A 25,797-nucleotide genomic window follows, 5' to 3' on the forward strand; every position below is an offset into this window, starting at 1 on the left:
TAATCATGAGAATTTATTATGCAAATCAAATTGTGCATAATAAATACATGTACTAAATTTAATAATAATTGATTGGAGTTGATTCAAATGGGTTTGCACTGAATTTAAATTCTGATGTAATAGTTTTCTGATAATACTTCAGAAAGGTAGAGTCTTTGGTCCAGCCAGCTGTTTTTAATGTTGTAGCCACATGGTGGCAAAATGAGGGCCATGGAATCAGCATACATTTTTCAAGTTGATTTACACTTTGTGCAAAATGAACATCAAGTTCCCAGCATTAGGACAAGTGTATGCCATTGTAAAAATATTTTTTTGGTATTACTGTGATATATTTTTTTGGTATTACTGTGATATCACAGTAACTCCTCTTGCATATCTTGAAATCTATAATGGCATCTGTTTATCAATCATTTCCCACAATCATCTGATTTAAACTGTAAATTAAATGCATTTTAATAATATATAAAGCAGAGAACAAGAAATAGATATATCTATTATCTTGATGGTCAGTGTCTTTATTTACTGATTCGCTGATTGCTAACTTTTAAGACCTGCAGTACCACAGCACCCTGATATAAAACTTCATTAATCAAGCTGTTCCATGCTGAAAGGATAATTGCAACTTATGCAAAAATGTGTGAAAGTTAGGATATATTTATTTATGGCTATGAGAATGCTGGAACTTTTCAATTCAACATTTTCAGGATTACTTGCATTTGCAGATATTGGCATCTACCAGCCAGCTTGATTGACATTATATTGATTTAGTGGTCAATTTCAAAACATAATGATGTTGTTGTTGTTGGGTTTAATGCCATTTTTCAGCATACGTTAGGCTATGTATGGCGGCCAGTATTAATGGTGGAGGAAGAACCTGGGAAAACCCCGGGAAGAACCACCGACCCATGAAAAGTTACTGGCAAGCTTTCTCACATACCCACATTAGCCGAATCCTAGACTCAAACCCATGCAGACAGAGGTGAGATGGCAGTGGTCCATAACAGAGAGTGCTTTAGACCACTCAGCCACTTGGGGCCCCTAAAACTTGATGAAGTGTGAGCTTAAATAATATGTAGTAATTAGTGTGTATACTTAGTGTTTCATTAGTAATTGTGCTGCAAGAATCAGGTCAAGTAATTTACAGGCATGCATTTACCTTTCAGCCTAAGCAAGCATGTATAAAATGAGAACGCTTCCATGAGGATTTATATTTGTCAACAACAATTTTACTTGAAAAAATAATTCACCTATTATTCTTTATTTCATCTTTGGTAATACTTAAGTGATTGCTGACCAATTTGGACCATGGCTGATTCAGCCAAAATTATAATATAAAAATGTAACTTGTTTTTGAATAGTGAAATTGCTATTTCAGATGCATGACTCCATGCACAATAAGTTTGTGGTATCACATACTGGTCAGTTATGCCACTATGGTGTAGTTACCATGTATCACATTATACCATGACTGACAAAGAAAATTGATTGTTTGCTTCAGAGTAAGTTTGTAAAAGAGGTACCAGCACATATATTGTCTGTGAACTTTTCTAAAAAGAATGAGAAGTAGCAACTATGTCATCCAATCATTGGTGTGGATATAGTATCTACTATAGCTTTTAAATTGGAACCATGTCATCCAGTCATTGGTGTGGATATAGTATTTACTATAGCTTTTAAATTGGAACCATGTCATCCAGTCATTTGTGTGGATATAGTATCTACTATAGCTTTTAAATTGGAACCATGTCATCCAGTCATTGGTGTGGATATAGTATCTACTATAGCTTTTAAATTGGAACCATGTCATCCAGTCATTGGTGTGGATATAGTATTTACTATAGCTTTTAAATTGGAACCATGTCATCCAGTCATTGGTGTGGATATAGTATTTACTATAGCTTTTAAATTGGAACCATGTCATCCAGTCATTGGTGTGTAAATTAGGGCTATTACATTTAAACATACATGGTACCCAGGAAAGGAAGTTTTTAAAAAAATATATGTCAGGGTACCTTGATTTCATAGAGTTCATATTAAAATGATAACAAAATAATAAATTGCATCTATGGGTGAGTACCCCACTTTAATAGTGCCTTCCCTTGGTCCCATGTATATATTAATGGAACAGCCCTTACTAGCTGCTATAGCTTTTTATTTGGAACTACACCTCTCCCTCGAACACTCGCACCAAACTTGGTCCACAAACATAGATCGCACTGTAAGCGAGGCACGAGTTATCAAGGGACCTCCAAAAATTGACAAAAATTGCTTTGACATCTAACTACGATGTCATAGCCTCAACTTGATTTATTGTCCATGAGGTAGGAGATGGGGTACTAATGTTAGTACTATTTGACATTGAGAAAACCATGGGAAAGCGGCGTTAGGGAACTAGGCTGTTTTTTTTGACTGAATCCTCATTTTACAATCACGTCAATAATAATGTTTAATAAATAGCTTTTTCTTATGAAGTTGTTCATTATTCTATTTAAATAACATTTATTTCAAAATGTCCAACATATGAAAGATCGTTCCAACTGGTTTCAACAACCATCATGTGTATGCATAAAAATCTGTGTGTTACATCACTGCTTTTTGTTTTCTTGTTGAGTCTAGTTCCCAGAGTGGTTTTAACATTGTCCTGCCAAATTGGGAGTCCACAGAGCAGGGAACTAGACTAACTGTTGATACACCACCAAACAAGATCCCTTTTCTTCAAAAACATGTGAAATTTATTTTGTGAGATAATCATCTATGTTGAAACTCAATTTTTGTATTGCTCAATTAGTATAATATTGATGTTGTGAATTAATTATTTGGAATTAATAATGAAACTTCTTATCATCCTTCAGGATATCTCTAAGTGCCAGTTCAAGAATTCTCTGAAACTCGCTTGCCCACAATGGTCCGTATCTGTGAAATCAAACTCTTTTTTACGAAGTATTCATTTCGCTTGGCTGCCTTGTTATCTTTGATCACAGTTATGAAAGAGTTGGTTAATTTAAGGTAGTTTTTGTTACATATGCAATAACATCTATGTGTTCGACTGATCAAATGAAGTGAGTTCACCTGACATACAAACAGGGCCGCTAAATTTTAAGTTTGTAAGATTAGTGTGCCTTTTAACTTTTCTTTTATTCCACATACTTTATTTGATTCAAAAGACATAATTAATGTGATAATACAAAGGAAGCCAGCTTTTAATTCAGTGCAACAATACAACAAATACTTATGGACATAGCTGTTATGGTAGATTGATGCATTTTACATTTATTTACAAGAGGACAGATTGCAATTATGAAAATTACACTTAAAAGGAACTAAAAGATAGAACTAGAACACAAATTTTAATTAATAAAAAATTATTTAATTTGTATTTATTTTTTAAAGTACTGCCTCCACTCAGTGTGAGTGACATTTTCATTGATCGAAATTTCCATACATATCGTTAATTGCAGTGTACTAGAAATGTTGTTTGGAAAGAAAATATAAAAAATTGTATGACCTATTTTTAAATTTGATATTTCATAGTGTTGATTAAAATTTCCAGGTCCTATCTACCATTTTTTATGATAAAACGAATGATACATCAAAGTTTCCGTTACCAATTTTGATCGCAATTTTCAACAAATAGGGATAAATTTTGGGGGTATTTTTTAGTTTAAAAAATGGGATCCATGCCTGACCCCGCATTACAGTGGGTTAGCAAGTTATCAGGGTGCAAGTTATCTAAGGAGTGGTGTATGTCAAGCAATTATTGGTGTGTATATACTATCTACCATAGCTTTTTATTTGGAGGAGATTTTGATATGTACTCAAGTTTTAATCCACTCCTATGTCAGATTATAATGAAATGATGCTATAATTATTTACAACATAATGAAAACAGCATGGAAACTAATTTCATGATATGGAGGATTTTACATGGCTTATACTCATTTCAGATGAAATTTATACCATGAGTCAAATTATTTATATCATTTGCAGGTCTTGGTGACCAAAAGATTTAAATAATAAGACAAGTTTCTTAAAATTGAAAGAAGCACTTGTGTTAGATTGTTTAGATCATATGACCAAAAATACTGAATTTAATTGACCAAACTGCAGGACAGTGTTGTGAAATGACTTTAAATAGATTCAGAATCCTTAGGTCATCATGTCTTAGCTTGCATGACTTCATGACATCATTTGCAATGTCATCATTATTCTTGTTATGTATAGAAATAATTTGATGTGGGCATGTTAACTTAAATAACATAATAGTCATGTGATTAGATAGTATGCTATTAGCAGTATTGTGTGTTATGCAAGCTAATTAAAATGTTGGTTTGGTGATTGTGTGTTATGCAAGCTAATTAAAATGTTGGTTTGGTGATTGTGTATTGTGCAAGCTAATTAAAATGTTGGTTTGGTGATTGTGTATTGTGCAAGCTAATTAAAATGTTGGTTTGGTGATTGTGTATTGTGCAAATTAATTTAAACTTTGGTTTGAGAACATGCATTGTATCAACATTTATTTAGTTGTCTCACTGATATTAACAAGTAACAGGGCAAACATATCACTGTTAAAGTCATAACAGGATTGTCTGTCATTGTTATATCATGCATACTGGGACTGTTGGCATGACAACTAGACATTGTTGTGGACTGATCTAGGATTTTGTGTTAAAGTTGTTCTCTCTGTAATGGATACTGGGACTGTTGGCATGAGAACTAGACATTGTCATGGACAGTTCTAGGATTTTGTGTTAAAGCTGTACTCTGTGTAATGGATACTGGGACTCTTGACAGGAGATACACAGTTGTGGACAGTACTTGGATTTTGTGTTAAGGCTATACTCTGTATCATACATACTGGGACTGATGGCAGGAGAGATATTATTGTGGACAATACTAGAATTTTGTGTTAAAGTTATACAATGTGTCAAATATACTGAGACTGTTGACATGAGAGATACTGTTCTGCAGAATTCTTATTCCATATTAAATTTTATTTAGTCTCTGGTTTGACATAGAGTAAATAATAACTTTCATACAAGTACAATTCCATTTCTCACACTGACCATTATCCTATTCTAGTGATCAAAATGCCTACTCAAGAGATTTTCAAGACAAAATTACAGAAAGACAGTAAGTATTATATTGGCTCATGTTTGATTTATTTGAAGAGTTGTTTGGAACAGAAAATGCTATAAATTGTAATAAAGTTTTATTAGATTCTGTTTGATGTTTAATTTTGTTACTTTTAGCTTTAATGCATTTGATTTGTTAGGAAAAACCGAATTTTATTAAAAATTCTTTATTATCCATTTTCCAAAGAGTAATGGCTGAATCCATATATCCATGAATTTAGATTGATCATTGCATTCTGTGTTTAGATTTAATGCACAGTGACACTACATACCAGTAATCCATTTTTGCATAGATTTACCAAAATTGAAATGTATGAACATTAAAACTTTTTCCTACAAAAGTTATTGATACAGTATCAAATACATTTTCAAAATCAGTAAGAATTGACCAGGAATATTAAATTTTTTTGAACAGTGTATTAAATCATATATTAATCTGATGTTTTCACTTATGAATCAAGACCGTTCCAGTTGCCTAAGTGGTTAGAGCATCCACCTCAGATGTGGGAGGTCACAGGATCGAACCTAGGCCAAGTCATACCAAAGACTTATAAAAATGGTACTAGCAGCTACCTTGCTTGGCGCTCGGCATTGAGAGGTTAGTGCTAGGACTGGTCAGCCTGGTATTAGGATAATGTGACTGGGTAGGACATAATGCTGCATGTCTGTGGAATGATGTCACATTGCTAGACATCACTATTAAAACTGTCACACTGCTGACATCGTTGTGGAACAGGAGAGAGATCATGAGATTTCTTGTCTGTTTCAGAGGTCTACTAGCAAAACTGAAGCCACACAAGTTCCTGTTTGTTATTTTATCAAAAATGGGGTCCTTATGAGAAAATGGTGACCACTTGAAGTACCCACTGGTGACAACTGGTCAATGAGCTATCAGATTGTTGCTCCTAAGTCGTATGGATGGGAAATTCTTAGTCTAGCCCATGAAACTCCTTTGGCTGGTTATTTAGGAGTCAGTAAGACTTATCACAAGATCTTGAATCATTTTTATTGACAGAATATCAGAAGTGATGTTTGTAATCACACTTGTCAAATGATAGGAAAACCCAATCAGAAGATACTCAAGGCATATCTGCAACCTATTCCTGCATTTGATGAACCATTTACTAAAATAATGACAGGCTGTGTTGGTCACTTATCTAACACCAGGTCAAAAACAAAATTAAGGTATAACAGAACTAAATTAAGGTGTAACAGAACTAAATTAAGGTATAACAGAACCACAAAGGGAGAAGAAAAAAATTCAGCTTGGTGCTGTCTCTTCTGCCCCTTCTTCAATCCTCTTATTTTGGAAAGAAAGAAAATGAATGAGATAAAATACATCATTAATACACCTGTATGTTAAAGGAGTATGTTGATAGAGATAGATCTTTTAATCATTCAGTCAGTTTAATTGCACCTGTCCCACACAGTATTTTGGCAATGGAATGAAACTGGACTTTTGACTTTAGTGTAACCAATCATACACAATGTGTCATACATACTGGGACTGTTGACAGGAAAGATAATGTTGTGCAGAATTGTGTTAAATTTTACTTTTTATTGGATGGAGTCTTAAAATTATAGCTTACATGAAAGTAGAATTATATTTCTCACATCCACTGTTATCCTTTTCTAGTGGTCCAATTGCCTACTCAGGACATGTTCAAGACAACATTCCGTTAAGACAGTAAGTACAATATTGGCTCATATTTGATTAATCTGAAGAGATGTGTGGAGGAGAAAATACAATAATAACACCCATATGTGTTTAAGGCTTATTTAGTAGGTCACTTTAACATGTTATTCACTTTTGGATATGGTGATTCTCTTTTCTTGCTTATTCAAATTTTGGTTCACATGAACCAACTTGTATAGGACATGAGTTGAAAATATTTTTAATTAACTTAGCAATGTATTTCTTAAAATTTGAAAGTGAAATGAAACTGTTATGTTTAATTTTTATTCTTGTTTTTAAATTCTGTTTTGACAAACTTCTTGTGCTTGTCCCCAAATTTACTATTAATGAGTTTCATTGACTAATGATTATTGTTAATTTTTTGTTGAGGATGCCAAGTCCCAGTCCGAAGCATAACATGGCAATCACTTTGACATGCATGTGTCTGTCTGGCTGCCCATCAATACCCTGGATTATTTAAAGGTTTTTAGATTCTGCTTAATGTTAAAATTTATGAATCTGGCTTTAATACATTTGATTTGTCGGGAAAAATGGAATTTAATTCAAAAGATTTTATTATCTTAATTTCTGGAGAGTTCTGCATGAATCCATATATCAATGGATTTAGATTGATCATTGCATTGAGTCATTAGATTTAATGCTCAGTCAGCTATCCGTAGTCTCAAAGATAAATCAGTTATGGAACCTCTTGATAATTTTAGTGATCAGATTAAAAGATTTAATGTTCAGTCATGTATGTGAAGCATAGTAATTACAATATTTTTTTCAAACTCAGATCTATAAATCTCATTATCATAGCAAACACCTCAGATTACTCAGGTAAAGAAAGGGAATTGAAATGTATGTGTATATCAGTAGCACTGAAATAAGTGTATACATTTTAAGAAACTAAAACCTAGATACCTTTCTGTAGCACAAGTTTTGACTCCTAAGCTTTCAACCTTTTCACAAGGAATGAAGTCTCTACTGGAGTCACATGATGAACTAAATTTTGATAGTGTTTTATTTGTAATTAGCGTGTATAGATAGTGTTTCATTAGTAATTAGTGTGTATATATAGTGTTTCATTAGTAATTAGTGTGTATACATAGTATTTCATTACTAATTAGTGTGTATACATAGTGTCTCATTAGTAATTAGTGTGTATGCATAGTGTTTCATTAGTAATTAGTATGTATAAATAGTGTTTTATTAGTAATTGTGCTTCAAGCTAATAAGTCAAGTAATTTAGAGGCATGCATTTACAGTTCAGCCTAAGCAAGCATGGACACAATGAGACATGCTTTCATGAGGATTTAAAGTTTTCAACAACAGTTTTATATGAATAAATAATTGATTTGAATGAGTATTGAATCTACTGTTCAAAGTATCATTTATTATGATTTCTTTTATTTTTGGCAATACTAGTAAATGCTGACTGATTTGGACCATGACTGTTACAGCCCACATTATGGACTGATTCAGTACAAAAGCCAGGCTGATTCTGGCCATGTAAAATATTATAGGAAAATGCATGGAACACACAAACCTAATTTATTTTTATTAGTTATTACTGTTTTTGCAAACATAGTAAGAGCATGTAATACATTGAACTTTAGCTCTTCAACGTACATAAAATAATTATTTGCAAATCTCTAGCTGAAATCATAAACAAAATAGATATGAGGTATCATATTTAGATTTTTTAAAAATCAAAATAACTTTTCAATGTTAACAATAAAGAAAATATAAAATTATTATTTGGATTAATATATCTGATAACCATTTTAAACTTTTTATAAATCAGGCCAGTATGACAGACTTTCAACACTATCAGACAGTAATTACTAGCAAATCTCTAACTGAAATCATAAACAAAATAGATATGAGGTGTCATATTTAGATTTTTTTAAAAACAAATTGAAGCCATTATTCTTATTTTGATTCCTCATGCAAGTTGTACTTTCTTTGCATTGTATTTACGACAAAAGATGTTGTGAAAAGACATATTGATGAGAACACAATAGTATAATACACTTTACTGTAATTGTCTAATTTTAATTATTCAGTTAAATTTTGTATCCAGTACACAAACTTATTTTCATTTTAACATTTGAAACATTTGAAAATATTTCATTTAAAGCACATATAAAATCCACAAAACATTGGCTTCTAAATATTTTATTATACATATATAATAATAACACTTTCATTTAACCAAAGATCACAAAGTTGTTTCAAGTCATCATTATATTTTTAGTTCTACAATGATATTAGATGCAAATGGCAGCCATAGTGCTTTATTTATATCAGTGTTGATCAAAATGGGTTTTGCCAATTCATCATGAGATGATAGCAGTATTAGTGTTTGCAATTAAATTAATAGGGGACATAATGAGGAAACAAACTATTAAACATGTATTTATATAGATCTGAACAAATGTTACTGCATGGGCCAAGTTTTCATGATATTTTGCAATTAGTAATTTGCATAAAACAAATTACATGTTCTTTAAGCAAAGGTTTGTTACAGTATATTTCATCTTTCAATGGAGACAACACCACCATTTTCACTATGTTATCTTCTTTTTTATTGTAATTGTTATCAGGTCCACAAAATTAGCAGAATGTAGACATAATATTGATGTATAATATTGTATGGAATTAAATCATACATGATGGGACTGTTGACAGGAGAGACTGTTGTGGACACTACCAGGATTTTGTGTTAAAGCTGTACAGTAATAATAATAATAATAATAATAATAATAATAAAAATGACTTTATTTAAAGAGGGTAACACAGTTAGCTAAGAACTAATCTACCTTGAAGCCCTCATACAAAGGAATTTTTTTATTTTATCTCTGAAGCTGCTGGATATATTGGATTTGGAAGAAGGAAATAGAGTGGGCATTTCTAATCTCAACTGGAATACTATTCTAGAGCAGAGTTCCAGAGTATTGGAAACTTTTGTTAAATAATTCCTTGTTTGGTTTGGGAATTTTTTACCATTTGGTAGACATGGATCACGGGTGGGGAGTATTGCCAGGTAGCCTATACTGGAATAGTGAGTGTAAATATTCAGGAGCACTAGTATTGGATATACTGTACATTAATGTGGCTTTTCTCAAATGGATTCGGTCCTTAACAGGTAATATTTTTAACTCACCAGCTAAATTTTCATTGCTTTCTTTCTGGATTGATATTAGCCCAAATGCTCTTTTTTGAAGATATGCCAGCTTTGTTATGTTTTTATCATTTGAATTACCCCATACTGTATTACATTAGTCTAAATAGGGTTGTATGTACCTATTATCAGGGAGAGAATGTCTTATCCTACTGAGAAGCCATAAACTTGAATTGACTTTTTTACTGATATGTTTGATATGTTCAGTCCATGATAGGTTATTATATAACAAAGCACCAAGTAGCCTATCATGACAGACCATTTGCACATTTGTATCCTTCCATGTCAGACATAGTTCATCACTATCAAGATTTGTCCTTTTTGCTGTGTTGAGATAAGTAATATTTTAGTTTTACCAGTATTTACCACCATGCCATTGCACGTGCACCAGTTGTCCAGTTTGTTTAGGGCATACTGTAAAGAAATTTCCAGTTCATGCTTTGTATTTTGATGTCTGACAATGTTATGTCATCTGCATAGAGATCTGAAAATGATATTGAATCCCTTAGTAAAAGTGGTAGGTCATTAATAAACAGTACAAACAATAATGGACCTAGAATTGAGCCTTGTGGTACTCCATATCAGAGTGTTCCAGGTTCAGACAGAACATTATTTATACAAACATGTTGTGTTGTCTCACTTAAGTATGAAGTAAACCATCTAACTGTGCTTTCATCACATTGGCAGATTTTCAGTTTCTTCAAAAGGATTTCATGATCCACCATGTCAAAAGCTGAAATCTACAAATACAGTTCCTATTATTCTATCTTGGTCAAGTGCTTGAAACCATTTATCAGTTAGGGAGATCAAGGCAGTCTCACAGGAATGTTTCTGTCTAAAGCCTGATTGATTAGAGTGTAACAGCAAGTGTTTGGTTACATATGATATGAATGTCGAGTCATGGACATGTTTTTCAATCAATTTTGACAAGTTTGGTAGTATTGAGACTGTGTGTCATACATGCTGGGACTGTTGACAGGAAAGACTGATGTGGAGTGCAACCCCACTATAACATGGTAGTTGGGATCCATAGAACCCAACTGTGTTATAGACCAAACTGTGTTATAACCAACCAAGTCAGTTAGCTGAAGAAAATGATGCATTTACCTTAAATATGGTGGGTGGGGTGGGTGGGTGGGTAATAAAAGCGAAGCAAAAATATGTACTTTTGATTAAGTAAAGACAAACTAGTCTGAAAAACACTTATATTGACAATTTACATTTGTGTTGTACAATCCATAATTCACTAAGTACTGTACTTGTATATAACAAATCCATGAATTTGAGCATAGATTACATGTTATAAACTTCATGTATGATTCGCATCCCATTTGAAACCAAAAATAACACGTATTTTATTTTTTTAAATAGTAGTCTTCGTTTTGATCTGTATCCAATTGTCACTTAACAATTCACTACAGTTATCGCAAGTAGCACACGGTATAATTCCATTCCTCAGACTCACTATTATCCTTTTCTAGTCTTCCACAAGCCTTCACAGGAAATTTTCAAGACAAAATGCCAGAAAGACAGTAAGTATTATATTGGCTCATATTTGATTAATTTGAAGAGTTGTTTGGAAAAGAATATACTGTATAGTAACATGAAGTTTTGATTGATGTGTACTTAGATGTTTTACAGTTTAATTAGAAACTCACTTTAACATGCTATTCATGTTCAAATATGGGGACTGTATATCACTGCATATTTACATTTGTATTCAAGTGAACCAACCTGTAAAGGACTCAGATTTAAATATTTTTAAATCATTTAGAGAAATACTTTCTAAAATATAAAAGTAAAACTATTATGTATCTTTATTTTTTATTTTTTAAATCTGACAGTTTTTAAATTTGACAAACTTCTTGTGCTTTGTCCCCAAAGATGCACTATAAATGAATTCCAATGAATATTGACTAATGTTAAATTTTTGTTGACGGAAGCTTGATATAGTGATTAGAATGATATCCATGTGTCTGTATATCCATGAACTCCCTAGGCTGTGTTTTTTTATATTTGACTCAATGTTTCAATTTCTTATTACTAGCTTAATAAATCAGATTGTTCAGAAAAACAGAATTTAAATAAAAAAACTCAAATATCTTCTTTTCCAAAGAATAATGGCTGAATCCATATATCCATGGATTTGGATTGGTAATTGTATTCTGTGTTTAGATTTCATGCACAGTGACAATTAAAAGATTTATTCTAATCTCAACAATTATCAGTGGAGGATTTCATTCACAGCTTTAGAAATCAGGTTACAAAATTTAATGTTCAGTCATGTCTGTGAAACATTGTAATTAAAATATTGTTCTCCCAACCCAGACCTTTCAATATCTTTATTATAGCAAAGTACTAATTTATTAATTAAGATTACTCAAATAAAGAATTTTGTAATTAGGGAATTAAAATGTATGTGTATGCCAGTGAAATAACTGTATATATATTTGTGGCTTAGTACAGAAATCCTGTAAATAAGTCCTGGCTTACTGTCCCTCTTCATTCTAGGAAATATGGCATGTAATGAGGCTGATGTGTAAAATAGTATTGCTAGGAATAAAACACAGTAACAAAATGGATATGTGTCTATAGACTTTTTGTCGTTTCTGGCTAATTTTTCATTGGATCTTTAAATTTGTTCTTGTGGAGCAATGGTGAAATACATGAAAATTCATACCTCATGAAAATTAGTGATACTACAGTGTTGACTGATAGGAATCATTGGTCAACAAAATTGTTATTTATTTCTAAAACATCACATTCACCCAAATAAAGGTCTGAAAATATTTTAGGACATTAATTTTTGCAAACTTTAAAATGTAATTTGTTTCTGAGTAGTGAATATGCCATTTCAGATGCATGGCACCTTAAAAGGATATATTGTGGATTCAGCCAGTGTTTTCCTTTATGCACATTTGTGCGTCAGGGACACGCGCTGGAGAAAATTGACGCACACATTTTGTTGCCGTGAGTTTTTTTGATGCAAAGGATTTTCATAATATGATCAGGATTTATTTAATACCCAATGCATTTGACGATGGATGGCATCATATATACTTTGAGTATAGGCATTGACTGGTTCCCCGCTTTGTTTGCTCCCTGCCTTGCACTCCTCTATTCGTATAGCAAAGTGCAACGCAGAGAACATATAAAACAATGAACCACACTAGCATAGGCAATGTTATGATGGAGTAGCTTCCCCTAATCTCCATCGAGCTCAGCAAAATGTCATCTAGATGTTTAACCTCAAGGCTCGTTGCACTAGAAAGTGATCTCCAGATTAAAATGTCATGCACTAAAAAGCATTAGCGAAGAAAATGAAAGAATTAGAACACAAAAGAGTAACTGTGGATCTAACTTTAATGAAAAAAGGGGAGAAAATAATTCCCTTGACTGGAATACGGCACATTCATTAGGATTACTGGTGTGACTGCTGATCGCGTGATTTCAAAGACTGCAAAAGTGAATAATCCTTTCATGACAGGATTTTAGAATTTTTAAAAATCTGCCCTCGTTCGCCATAAGATATCTGGAGAACACATTATAACCTAAGACATTATTTCACAACAAAGAAATCAGTAAACTTGCAGAGACAAATGCATTATTTGGATTACAAAGTCAGCGGGTCTTTGCAGATTTTGTCGGTTTTTAACTTTTGCTGCAATAAAAGAAAGATCTTAAAGTTCTAGTCTAACTTATTAGAAAGAAGATGAATCATTATCCTCCTTGATATTTGGATAAATGTGATCTAGGATGAAGTACAATTAAACCGATGATAGTAAACATTTTATGAAAGGCAGTAAATTAACTGCCATTTGGTTAAAAAGATTTATTTGACTTTTTGTATTGGCTTATATGTAATGTGTTGGGCTATAATATTGCTTGAGGAGACTGTTAAAAGTATGACTTTAAAAGAAAAATGAACCAATAAAATTATTCTTTGAATGGACATTGCATTTGTTTGTTAATTGTGCATGTTGGTGTACTTGTATGTTTAGAGAGAGAGAGAGAGAGAGAGTATGTTGTGCAAGTTGCAATATCCTATTTCAAGCTGAAAAAGTACGAGTCATATGAAAATTTGTCAGTACATTTTTTACCCCCACATTTTTTATTTGACCCCCAGTTTTGACACCAAGGTTTTTTTTTACCCTCAATTTTACACCCCTGGGGGATACATTGATTCAGCTACTGGTCAGTGACACCAGTATGGTGTAGTTATCATATATCACATTATGCAGTGTCTGATAAAGAAAATTGAATATATAATACACAGTAATTATGAAATAAAGGCAAACATTGTACTAGTGCATGTATTGTCTGCCTGTGAGTTTTTCTACAAAAATGATAAGTAGCAACAATGTGATCCAATCATTGGTGTGTATATACTATCTACCATAGCTTTATAATTGGAACTATGTCATCCAATCATTGGTGTGTATATACTATCTGCCATAGCGTTATAATTGGAACTATGTCATCAAATCATTGGTGTGTATATACTATCTACCATAGCATTATAATTGGAACTATGTCATTCAATCATTGGTGTGTATATACTATCTATCATAGCTTTATAATTGGAACTATGTTATCCAATCATTGGTGTGTATATACTATCTACTATAGCTTTTTATTTGGAATTATTAATGTCATCTAATCATTGGTGTGTATATACTATCTACCAAGTACTCAGACCTTTGTATTCCTGTTTGGGATATTTAAAAGTGGTGTCCTAACTGTCAAATCGATGTTTAAGTTGACATGTCCTAGGCTGGCTAAAGTATTGGCAGAGTCATTGTTCTGCAAGAATGAACTTGTACAAATGGAATGGCCTCTTCATCCCTCAGTTTTCACTGAACAGATACTCAGTGGATCTGTTGGCAAGAAAGTGGAATGCCAAAATCTCACAGACCTGGTTCTAAAAGTCCAGGATAATTGATGCTCTTTCATTAGATAGGAATGGCCTAATATTTACACTTTTCCAACACCTCAGATTCTGAAATTGATATAGGAATCAAAAGAATCCGAGTGTGTCCTCATGCTGATCACTCTGCTCAAATGGGAAACTTTGACCAAACCTCATCAATCTCACAACAGAATCACAAGCAATCAATATATTCCCTAACCAGCATTAAACAACCATGATGGCAGGTGTTTCATCCCAACCCAGAGTTACTAAACCTGCATGTCTAGAGCTTATTAAATATGATGTTAAGAACAATCAGTTCTCACTAGTGGTGGAGAATCCCTCAAGTGAAATGGCCATCCACTTTGGAGTCATGCAAAGGCATTGATACATAATCTTAGCTAAGCTTCACAAGAGCACTTTATACCAATGAATGGAATCTATACCTCAATTGCTCTTCGATGAGAAACATTTAGCACCAAACACAATTGAAACCTACCATTTCAGGATCTCTGGCATACTGAATTATCCTGGAAGAGAGGATATTGGACAAACTGAAGACCTATCTGTTCTTCTGTTCATTTTGGATTTCACCAAGACAATGTATCCTTGCCCAAGTGGAATTTATTATGAGTATCAAACTAGCTAAACAATACACCAATTAGTTCACCTCTCATATAAGTCCTGCCACATCACTATCACTACTTTGGCAATCAGTGAATACATTTCTTATTATGGATCCATCTACATCAATTCATTATCAGTATCATGAAGCCCCATGATTTCATTGCCAAGAACAAGCTCCCATTCATTGGTAATCAGATATTAATATCAAGGTCATCCACAGGACTCAGTGCAAGCTCTGAAGTGATATTCAGGAAGAGTGAACCATTGCATCAAGGGTGATCATGATTCATTTTGCCTCCAAAGATGGGATGGACGATATTTCAACATGGATACTTTCATCCTGAATAAAGTGGGACATCTGTACCACACATTAAACAAAGCCCACGCCAATGAATTTGCTTCCCATATCGGCTCACAAAGTTAGGACAGTTGCCACAAACATTGCATATGAGCAAAACTGTTCTCTGTGATTATCTATGCCATGGAATGGAGATCTAAGTACACTTCTCCAGTTTTATCAGAGATCTTTCATCCTAAAAGGCTCAAGTTGATCTGGAGGAACTTTTACCTCTGGACTGGTTACCTTTCCAGGTCATTTGACAGCTTCCACTGGATTTGCATGAGGGAAAATTTCTCCCTTTTGAAGCTGTTTCCTGACATATGGAGACTATTTTCCAGTCAATTTATTTAGAAGCTGTCTCACATACCTTAGAGACAAGAGTCTCCCTGAAAGTAAGTGGATCTATCTCCCTCCAACTCTTATCTATTCCCCTATGGTATTATCATTGGATAATGAATTTGATGAAAAAATCAATTTTTGGTAATAAAAATATATTTCGTTGATAACATTTACCCAGACATAATGCACTCTCCTTGCAGTTATATTCATACAGAGAGCATGCCTTCTACTCAAGTAGCAACTGATGAATTCGAATGATTTTGGTGCCAGTCACAGTTTAAAATGGAGATCACTCTTACTGCCACCTAAGTGGGCAGAGAGCTTTTACCTCTTTAGCTAAGTTTTAGCATGGGAAGACTGGATTTGCATGCCAGTGGTAGTTCTTCTAAGGTATTATGGTTGGGTTATTATTTTCAAAGAAATATATTTTACTAAAATAATTGGTTTTCATCTTTTCTTTTCAGTGTTGTTAATTTTATTATTTCCCAATAAAATCAAATAAACTATTTAAAATTTTTACAAAGGTGAATGATCTGGCATAACATTATTTCAGTATTAAATAGCTGATGCAAGATAAACAGTCTTAATTTACTTTATTTCATTATATATAATGATGCCATTATCTCACATACAATTGGGGTTTTGTTTTTTTAAATGCAGATTTGAACTGATCAGTGTACCTGGGAAATAAATAGATATATAATATTTCTTAAACAAATGTAAATGCCACATTTAAATCCAAGATGAAACTTATAAATATATCACATGGTCTGAATCAGTCTAAGATTTGGCCCAAAATCAGCCCAAAATCTGGACCAAATTGACGTGTAATTTGGGCCAAGAAAGCCTGCAGTGAATCAGCCTGCTACCATCACTAGTGTTTGAATACTTTGAATTTTCTTGTTTTTCTTCCTCCTTACTTATCTCACAACATATCATTTTAAGGCAGTGAGGGAAAATAACACCTGTTAGATACCATATAATATATATGCCTTGAAACAATATAGTAAATGCAATAAATACTTGTTTTTTTAGAAAGGGTTAAATAAAACAAACACGTATAAAATAAAATTTTGTATTACCAGATTACAGAAATGATGGTGATGTGCCAAATAGCTTTGCTGATCTCTAGGAAACAAACACAGCATGAAAATGGGGGTGGGGGTGTTTACATCTTATCATGTGTGGCTAATTTGTTTTCATTGGGTGTTTAAATTTATTGTTGGTGGCAATAATGAATTCCATGAAAATTGGTACCTTGTTAGAACCGATTACAGATACCTAAAACTTCATATTCACCCAAATAAAGGTCTGAAAATAAATTCCATGATTTGTTGAAAACTTTAAAATGTAACTTGTTTCTGAGTTTGTTCTTCTTTCATGTGATAAGATAGCATATCATTAGCAAGATGGTGTGTTATGCAAATTTATTAAAACTTTGGTTTAGGGACTTGCATTGTATCTACATTTATTTTGTTGTCTCACTTATGTTAACTGATGAAAAGGCAACAAGTCATATGCATCACTGTTCAAATAGTAACAGTCAATCAGTCATTGTTATGAACAATAAAGGATTTTGTATTCAGTGTATACTCTGTCTTACATAGTGGGCTTGTTGACAGGAAAGACACTCTTGTGGACAATAAAGGATTTTGTATTCAATGTATACTCTGTCTTAAATAGTGGGTTGTTGACAGGAAGGACACTGTTGTGGACATTAAAGGATTTTGTGTTCAAGCTATACTCTATGTCTTACATAGTGGGCTTATTGACAGGGAGACACTGTTGATGGACAATAAAGGATTTTGTATTCAATGTATACTCTGTCTTAAATTGTGGGTTGTTGACAGGAGGGACACTGTTGTGGACATTAAAGGATTTTGTATTCAAGCTATACTCTATGTCTTATATAGTGGACTTGTTGACAGGAGAGACACTGTTGTGGACAATAAAGGATTTTGTGTTAAAATTATACATGTCATGCATACTGGGGCTGTTGACAGGAGAAACCCTGTTGTGGACAATACTTGAAATTTGCATTAAAGCTATACTCTGTCACACATACTGGGACTCTTGACAGGAGAAACCCTGTTGTGGACGATACTTGAAATTTGCATTAAAGCTATACTCTATGTCACACATACTGGGACTATTGACAGGAGAAACCCAGTTGTGGATGATCTTGAAATTTGCATTAAAGCTATACTCTGTGTCACACTTACCAGGACTGTTGATAGGAGAGACATTACTATGGATAATACTAGTTTTTGGTTTGTTATACAGTTAAAAATAGCTTACCTGCAAAGTAGAATTATGTTGTTCACATCCAGCATTATTCTTTTCCAATGTTCCAAATGCCTACTCAACAAAATTTCTAGAGAACATTCTGCTAACACATTATAAAATTGGCTCATGTTTGATTAATTTCAAGCATTGTTTAGAAAAGAAAATACAAAGATAACATGAAGTTTTGAGTGCTGTGCACCCATATCTGTCATAAGCTTGCTTAGGAACTAGTTTTAAACATGTTATTCACTTTTGGATATGGGGACTCTCTTTGCAAATTTAATTTTGATTTAAGTGAATCAACTTATAAAGGGCTCAGATTTAAATAGTTTTTAATTAATTTATTAAAGTACTTTTTTAAAATCTGAAAGTAAAACAATTATGTATATGTATTCCTGTTTTCAAATCCTGACAGTTTTAATCCAGTTTTGACAAACTTAATGTGCTTATCCCCATGGATTCTTTATATTGGTGCCATTGTAAATTGACTAAAGTTTGTAGCATGATGTGGCAATCACTTTGGCATTCATACGTCTGTCTGTATGTCCATCAACATCATAGTCTCTGTTCAAGTTTTTTAGATTCCATTTATTGTTTAAGCCTGCTTTTTTTTAGCTTTATACATTCAGTTTGTCCAGAAAAACAGAATTTAATTTCAAAATTGTGTAAGATCTTCTATTTCAAAGAATAATGGCTGAATCCATATATCCATGGATTTGGATTGGTAATTGTATTCTGAATGCACAGTGACACTTAATAGAGTTATTCTAATGTCACAATCCTTCATGATGAGGTGATTCAAAATTAACACATTGTTGAAGATTTGCAAGTTTGATACATCTTCATATTTTCTTCAATGCTTTCTTTGGGACCCTTGGTGGCTAGATGGTATAAATCAGTTGCCTTTACAGATAACTCAGATTTCATCTCTGTTTGGGTTTGAATCCTGTCTTTGCAAAAGTGGGTACATGAAATGTTTATCAGAAGAGTCCTGTGGGTCAGTAAACATCTTCCCAGGGTTTCCTGCACTAAATATACAGGCTGCCATGTGCTGAAAATGGTGTTAAAACCCACAAAACCCACCCCAAAAAATCAATACTTTACTCAATAATAAACTGTAGGAATTGCTGAGTATAGTCCGTCACTATTAGGTACCTCAGTGTACCATGGTTCATTTTATAACTTGAGTGTGATAAGGGATCCTAATACATTATATAATAGCAATACTGTGAAAAATGTGCCCTTTTGTATGGTGATCCCACTTACAACAAATTCATTTGTATGGTAAGGATCACTGTATTTTGATGTATGATTTGTTAATTGTTTTTACAATTTGTTGTTTCTGCAGTCTTTTTGAAATTAGAACTTGTTACATTGTTAGTTTGCCATTGCAAAACATCACATTTTATTTTTTATCACACACATGCACACACACACTGACCCAAAGGTTGTATCAAAAACAAATTATGTACCATATTTTCAAGCCCATAAATTGATATGGAGTATAAGTTGAATTTGCTCATTGTGTAAGTTTTCATCCTAAATCCTTATCTAAGTTGGTGTGGAGTATAAGATGAAGCCAGACCTATACCTTGGCTTTGTCTTTTTTGCTAGTAAGTTCTGGTTTTATGAATTTGGTATCACTATGCTATTCCAGATTAATTGGGAGATGGCAATCACTGATGCTAGCATGTGTTTTCCACCCTTTTAGTTTTGAAATTAGAGGGAGGTTTCAGGGCGATTGTAATCTGTATTGTTCAGTTACTTGATGATTATGATCTTCCTTACATACAAGGGCTCTATTATATTCCATTATCAATTGACAAAACTGACAAAACAGTGCATTCTTGTTTTAAGTATGACATATATTGTCACATGAACCATATAGCTATGCAGTGTTATTTACATGCTAATTAAATTTGCCTAGATATTTGGCCAGGTTATTCCAGTTGACACCTGTTTGAGGGCAAGGTTCAACAGATGAGCTCAAATTAGGTAAATGAGAAATGTAAAGAAAATTAATGATAGAAACAGAAACACAGAAAAGTCACAGAATTTTTTATATAAAATTTCATTAATATATCCATGAATTACTATAGCAAATTTACACAGATGAAAATAGAGAGGGCATCATTTCTTGTGGTTCTCAATCCACTTGAGATTTTAAAACCTTTAATTTATGTGGATTACTCATAGAGAACAAGGGGTAATGGCATTGCATATTACCCAAAACCAATACCAGGGTTTAAGCAATTAACTGGCTTGGATTGTTTTTGCTTTTTGGGGGGGGGGGGGGCACCAGACAGATGCCCCCCCCCCCAACTTGTCCAAAAAAAGGAAAGTGTTGATATGTATGTGCTTTCCCCCAGGTGTGTTGTATGTTTTTTTTAATAAAAGAATTCCAATCAAAAATTTATTTTAAGGTAATTTTTGAGGGGGTATTTGTTGGATTTCCTAGTGTTTTCTACAGGGTGGTTCTTCTGAGTTGGTTTCTGTCACCTTACTTGAAGTCCCATTCCTGATTTTCTGGTTGACCTTGGCTAGAGGTCACCTATATCCTGTGTTTGCTATGTGTATATTGCTATATGTATGTGTGCTATATATAGTTTTCTTTGTAGGGATAGCCAGTTATTTCAAATTTTATCCCAGTTGTCTTACAATCTTATATTTTATTAATGGTTATATTTATTTCAAATTTGGAATTTGGCGAAGAAATGGTGGACTATTGGTTTTGAAAGAAAAAAGAAGCTATTGTTTTATGTGTGTGTTGGTCTGTGTCATTCTTCGCTTAAATTAATATGATTAGGTCAGTTGGGCTCGAGCAGGGGTCCACACTTTCTTTATTTACTGTGTTTCTCTGTGCTCGAGTTAGTCCACCTTTATTTATTTAAGATTATGTTCCAAAAAAAACCGAAACGTAATTTTTATATTTATTTCCCGCTAAATGGGGATAGATACACAGTACGGGAGCTGTGTAACAGAGACAGAGTGAATTAGGTTGAGAGTATATACGAGTAGTTATTTCTTTGTGTTGTACGCCTGAGTTTCCCACCTGGGGATATTTCCAAAACTCTTTCAGGGGCCTGTTCACTTCATGTAGCACCATGTGACGTAGCCCCATGACTTCATTATCTCATACTTCCCCCATTAGGGATCCCTGTCCCTCTCTGTTTTTCTCATTTCCTATACCCATTAAGAATGAGAGAATGATGGAAAAATAAAATAAAAAATTCTTTAGGTTTAGGAAGTTATATGACTGGAAGATTTGAGATTCATAATAACAATTTATGTGTGGGATATTTCTACAAATATTTAGTTTTAGGAAGTTATGTGACTGGGAGATTTTTATATTTACTTGTTAAATGTTTGAAATTTAAATTGCGATTGAAATTAAAAAATTGAAATTTGTTTATTTTTTTAATATTTTTTTATATTTTTTTTATTTTTTATTTTTTTATATTTACCTATCACTATGATCTGGCCACAGGCTTTCATTGTGTCTACAATATAGTCAGTTATTTTTTATAGTGTTTCTTTGTCAAATCTCCCATCTAAGTATAGTAAGTTTTCTTTTCCATATCTGTCGTTCTTACTAATTTTCTCTATAACTCTTAGTCTTTCTACTTTTCTTTTCTCGCACTGAGTAATAACATGATGTTTGCTAAAAATAGTTTTTTTACACAGTGGACAATTTGGCGGTACTCGGACCATATGCCGTCGCACTGCAACCTCTCCCGTCAACCATGCATCATGCATGTATTTGAAGCAGAGGCTTTGTATTTTAAGGGAGCCTAGTTTAACCCAGTGCCCCCATGCTCTTTCCCAATTAATATATAGCTTATCTTCTACTTTATTTTTATACTCTTTTGTAGTTATTTCTCTTATCCATTTGTATGTAAGTTTATCATCTAGTTCCCATATCTCTTTATTATCTCTATACATCTGTAGTAGTTCTTTAATATATCTAAATCTTCTAAGTACTTCTAGTTTTTTTACAAGTTTATTATTTTGATAGATGTCTCTTCTGTTTCTCATAAAAAACCCAAACCAATATACATATATCCCTTCCCACAGGTATTCTGGCTCTGTTTGTATTTTTTTTATTCTATTTAGAATTAGCATGCTTAATTAACATTGGATTTGGTATTGCTAGTCCTCCTTTTTCCCTTGCTTTATATAAAGTTTCTTTTTTTACATAATGTGTTTTAAAATCCCAAATATAGTTAGTGATGGGTTTATCAATTTTTTGCAATATTGTATTATTAATGTCGTTTGACTTTAGTATATAATTAAAATTTGTATATATGTATGTTTTGGCCACTTGGGCCTGTTCCATGAGGCAGAGTGGCGTAAGTGCCCAGATGTTCATGTTTGTCTATTTTTTCTTTCATTTCCTTACAGTTTGCTTGCTCTTCTCCTTTTCTGAAACATATACCTAGTGCTTTGATTTTCTCCTTGGTAAAGCCATTGTGAGTTTCTTGTAAAAATAAAACATCGTAAATTAAGTCGTTATTAAGTTTTAGTATTTTTTCTTTATTTATCCCATTAGCATTATTGACAATAAATGGAAGTTTGTTCATTCCATTTTTGTCATTTCACCAGGTTGTCGCATGGTTGTTCTCACTGTTACATAATTTAATTTTAGAAAAAAAATGTAATGTTTACTTTATAGTTAGATTAGATTAGATTTATGGGTCTATTTGTGGGGGCACTGGGTCACCCCCTAGTGTAGTGTTAATTGGAGTTTCTGTTGTGTTTTCATCAGTAGCATTGGTCTTGTCAGTTGTATTTTCCGTGCCTATTTCTGTTTCCATTGTATTTCCAGTCCTATGTGTATCGTCAGTGTCACTTTCATATTCTGTCCCTGTCTCAAAATTCTTGTCGCTTTCGCTTCCCTCGTCATTTTCATCTTCGTCTTCTTCTTTGTCTTCATCGTCTATTTCTTTCTTGTCCATTAGGTCCGTCTGTCCATTTGTTTTGTCTGTAGTTTCCGGTCCCTCCTTTATTTTCTTTGTCATGTTTTGTAATGTTTCAAATTCCTTTTTTTTATGTGCAGTTTCAGGAGTGTCGAATCTTTCTTCCTCTATTGCTCCCTCCTGCGAGGAGCTTGACTCTGAGAAGGCTTTTCTTTTTTTTATGTTCTTTTTGGGTAGTCTGTTTGATCCCCTTCCATTTCCTCCTCTTCCTTTTCTTGTAGTGATGTTTCTTCTTCTTGCAATGGTGCAAATTTGTTACTGATTTTAATTTTAAGTTTAATTGGTTCGGGGTGTGCGGTGTTGCAAATTCCAGTTTTATTTGGGCAGAAAATTTTTGCCCATTCTGGCATAATTTGAGATTGCTCCAAACTTTGGTTTATTTCCGGTATTGGTACCGCTATCTCTGATTGCACCATTTCACTGGTCAGTTTTGGGATTGTATTTTGGTGTATTTGTGCAATTGAATTTTCTGCACGCACCTCATCATCTATTATTTGTGGGTCTAAGACTGTCACCACCTTACTTGCGTATGTAGGGGCTGATGGTTTATTTGTGCATTGTTGGGGGTCATGCCCGGTTTGCCCACATTTCGGACATTTTCTCTCCAACTCACATCTCTCATACCATGTTTTGAGCCTAAAGCCCATTACATAGAAATGTGCTGGTATTTTTTTTTATCTTCTTTCTTGACCAGTAAGATTCTTACTCCCGATTTAATTGACCCGAACCCCCAAATGGTGGCCATCTTGTGCGTCTTGACTTGCGTTTGAAATTTGGTTTCTACTTTATGCACAAATTCATTTGTGTCTATTTCAAGTGGTAGCCCAGGCACAAATATTTCGCTTGTTTTTCCTTCTATTTCCCTTATAAAGGGTGGTGTTTCTTTAACTTGTGCAGTTATCCCCTTCACTTCTATTGACTCAGATGTGATTATGGGGGTGTCATAGTCTTTGGGATATAAAACGTACTAGTTTTGTTGCAAACTAAAGACCAGTCCATCAAATTATAATCAAAGAGAGTGTGTTTAGAATGAGTGCAGGTAAATTATAAATTCATTGACACTGCATTTTGCTTTAAGCTGTTATGCAAAACTTAAAACAGATCATTCATGATCTAAGAGTAGTCGATCTGTATACAGAGGTATAACCTATATATTTTGAGTATCCTTCTGTGAATATTAGATAGTATTGTAAATAGGATTGATTAATCTAGTTTTTTTTAAAAAATATTCATCACCCATTTGAGCTGTTAATACGGATTACATTCCCTTTATAGGATCAATTATATCAATGAAAAAGATGTAAAGATGTACTGGTAATTACTCAAGTGCATCAAATAATAATAATAATAATAATAATAATAATAATAATATTAATAATAATAATAATAATAATAATAATAATAATAATAAATTACATGTATAGTAGTAGCAATCTTTACATTTTGATATTGAAAGATTTTTTGTAGAAATCTTTTTTTTATCAAATAATAAGATGAACCATAAGTTTAAATTTGCTTAAAAATAATCATCACAAATCTGGCAGATGTCACTTTTGTATCTACTATTAGGACTACGTCAATTTTGATTAAATTAAAAGTTGAATTTATGAAATCAATAATAATTAGTAATTAATCAAATTAATAGAATCAATTCCAGTATGATCTAAATACAGTAATGTAATTAATTCAATTACAATTAGATTTTAAAGTAAAACTGATGCCTAAAATAATGGTACCAGATTGATATTTTACACCTGTACCATATTGGAACTATATTTGTCTGAAATTATTTCACATTTGTGTTGTGGTGATAATCTTTGTTTTAGAAGTCTAATGAAAAACATGTAGATGACAAATTTTGTTCATGATGACGATTGCCAACTTCTAATTACATCAGTCATGCCTGTATGGAATACTCACTGGTGTCATTTGGTTAAATTTTACAGAAAAACTCCATTTGTTGACTATTCCCACTGACTGTTATGTGGAAAAGATTGATATGAAATATATTTTTCCATTCAAACAAAATAAGCCACTGAAATTTGTTATCTTTCTTTAAAAAATAAAATTGTCACTCTAATGTGAAAAACGTTATCACAAAAAAGTATATGAATGCTTTGGAATAGAATTTAAATGCATAAAAAATGATACAATCTACCACTTGTTCACCTGCATTATACAGCTGGTCATTTTCTTTATAGTGCAAACTTTGGAACTGCATGTCCATCTTACTGGTCATTTAGTCTTTTTATAATTTTGTTTTGTTTTAAATGATGACATCACATGTGCACAACAAGTTTCAAAAGTATATTGTTTCCTCTAGTCA

General features: G+C 32.9%; 1 protein-coding gene across 2 annotated transcripts in view; it reads left to right on the plus strand.

Annotated features, from left to right (window-relative positions):
* Window positions 1-25,797, plus strand: part of LOC149803090 (prominin-1-A-like) — a 153,695-nt gene that overhangs the window by 113,783 nt on the left and 14,115 nt on the right. For both annotated transcript variants that reach the window (XM_089952679.1, XM_089952678.1), the window contains exons 24-26: window positions 5,080-5,130; window positions 6,769-6,819; window positions 11,476-11,526. In XM_089952679.1, coding sequence (XP_089808805.1) covers window positions 5,080-5,130; window positions 6,769-6,819; window positions 11,476-11,526 — 153 coding nt within the window. The remainder of the gene's footprint in view (window positions 1-5,079; window positions 5,131-6,768; window positions 6,820-11,475; window positions 11,527-25,797) is intronic.

Source organism: Sinohyriopsis cumingii, chromosome 3 (assembly GCF_028554795.1).
Source record: "Sinohyriopsis cumingii isolate HCF-2022 chromosome 3, ASM2855479v2, whole genome shotgun sequence".
NCBI lineage: Eukaryota > Metazoa > Mollusca > Bivalvia > Unionida > Unionidae > Sinohyriopsis > Sinohyriopsis cumingii.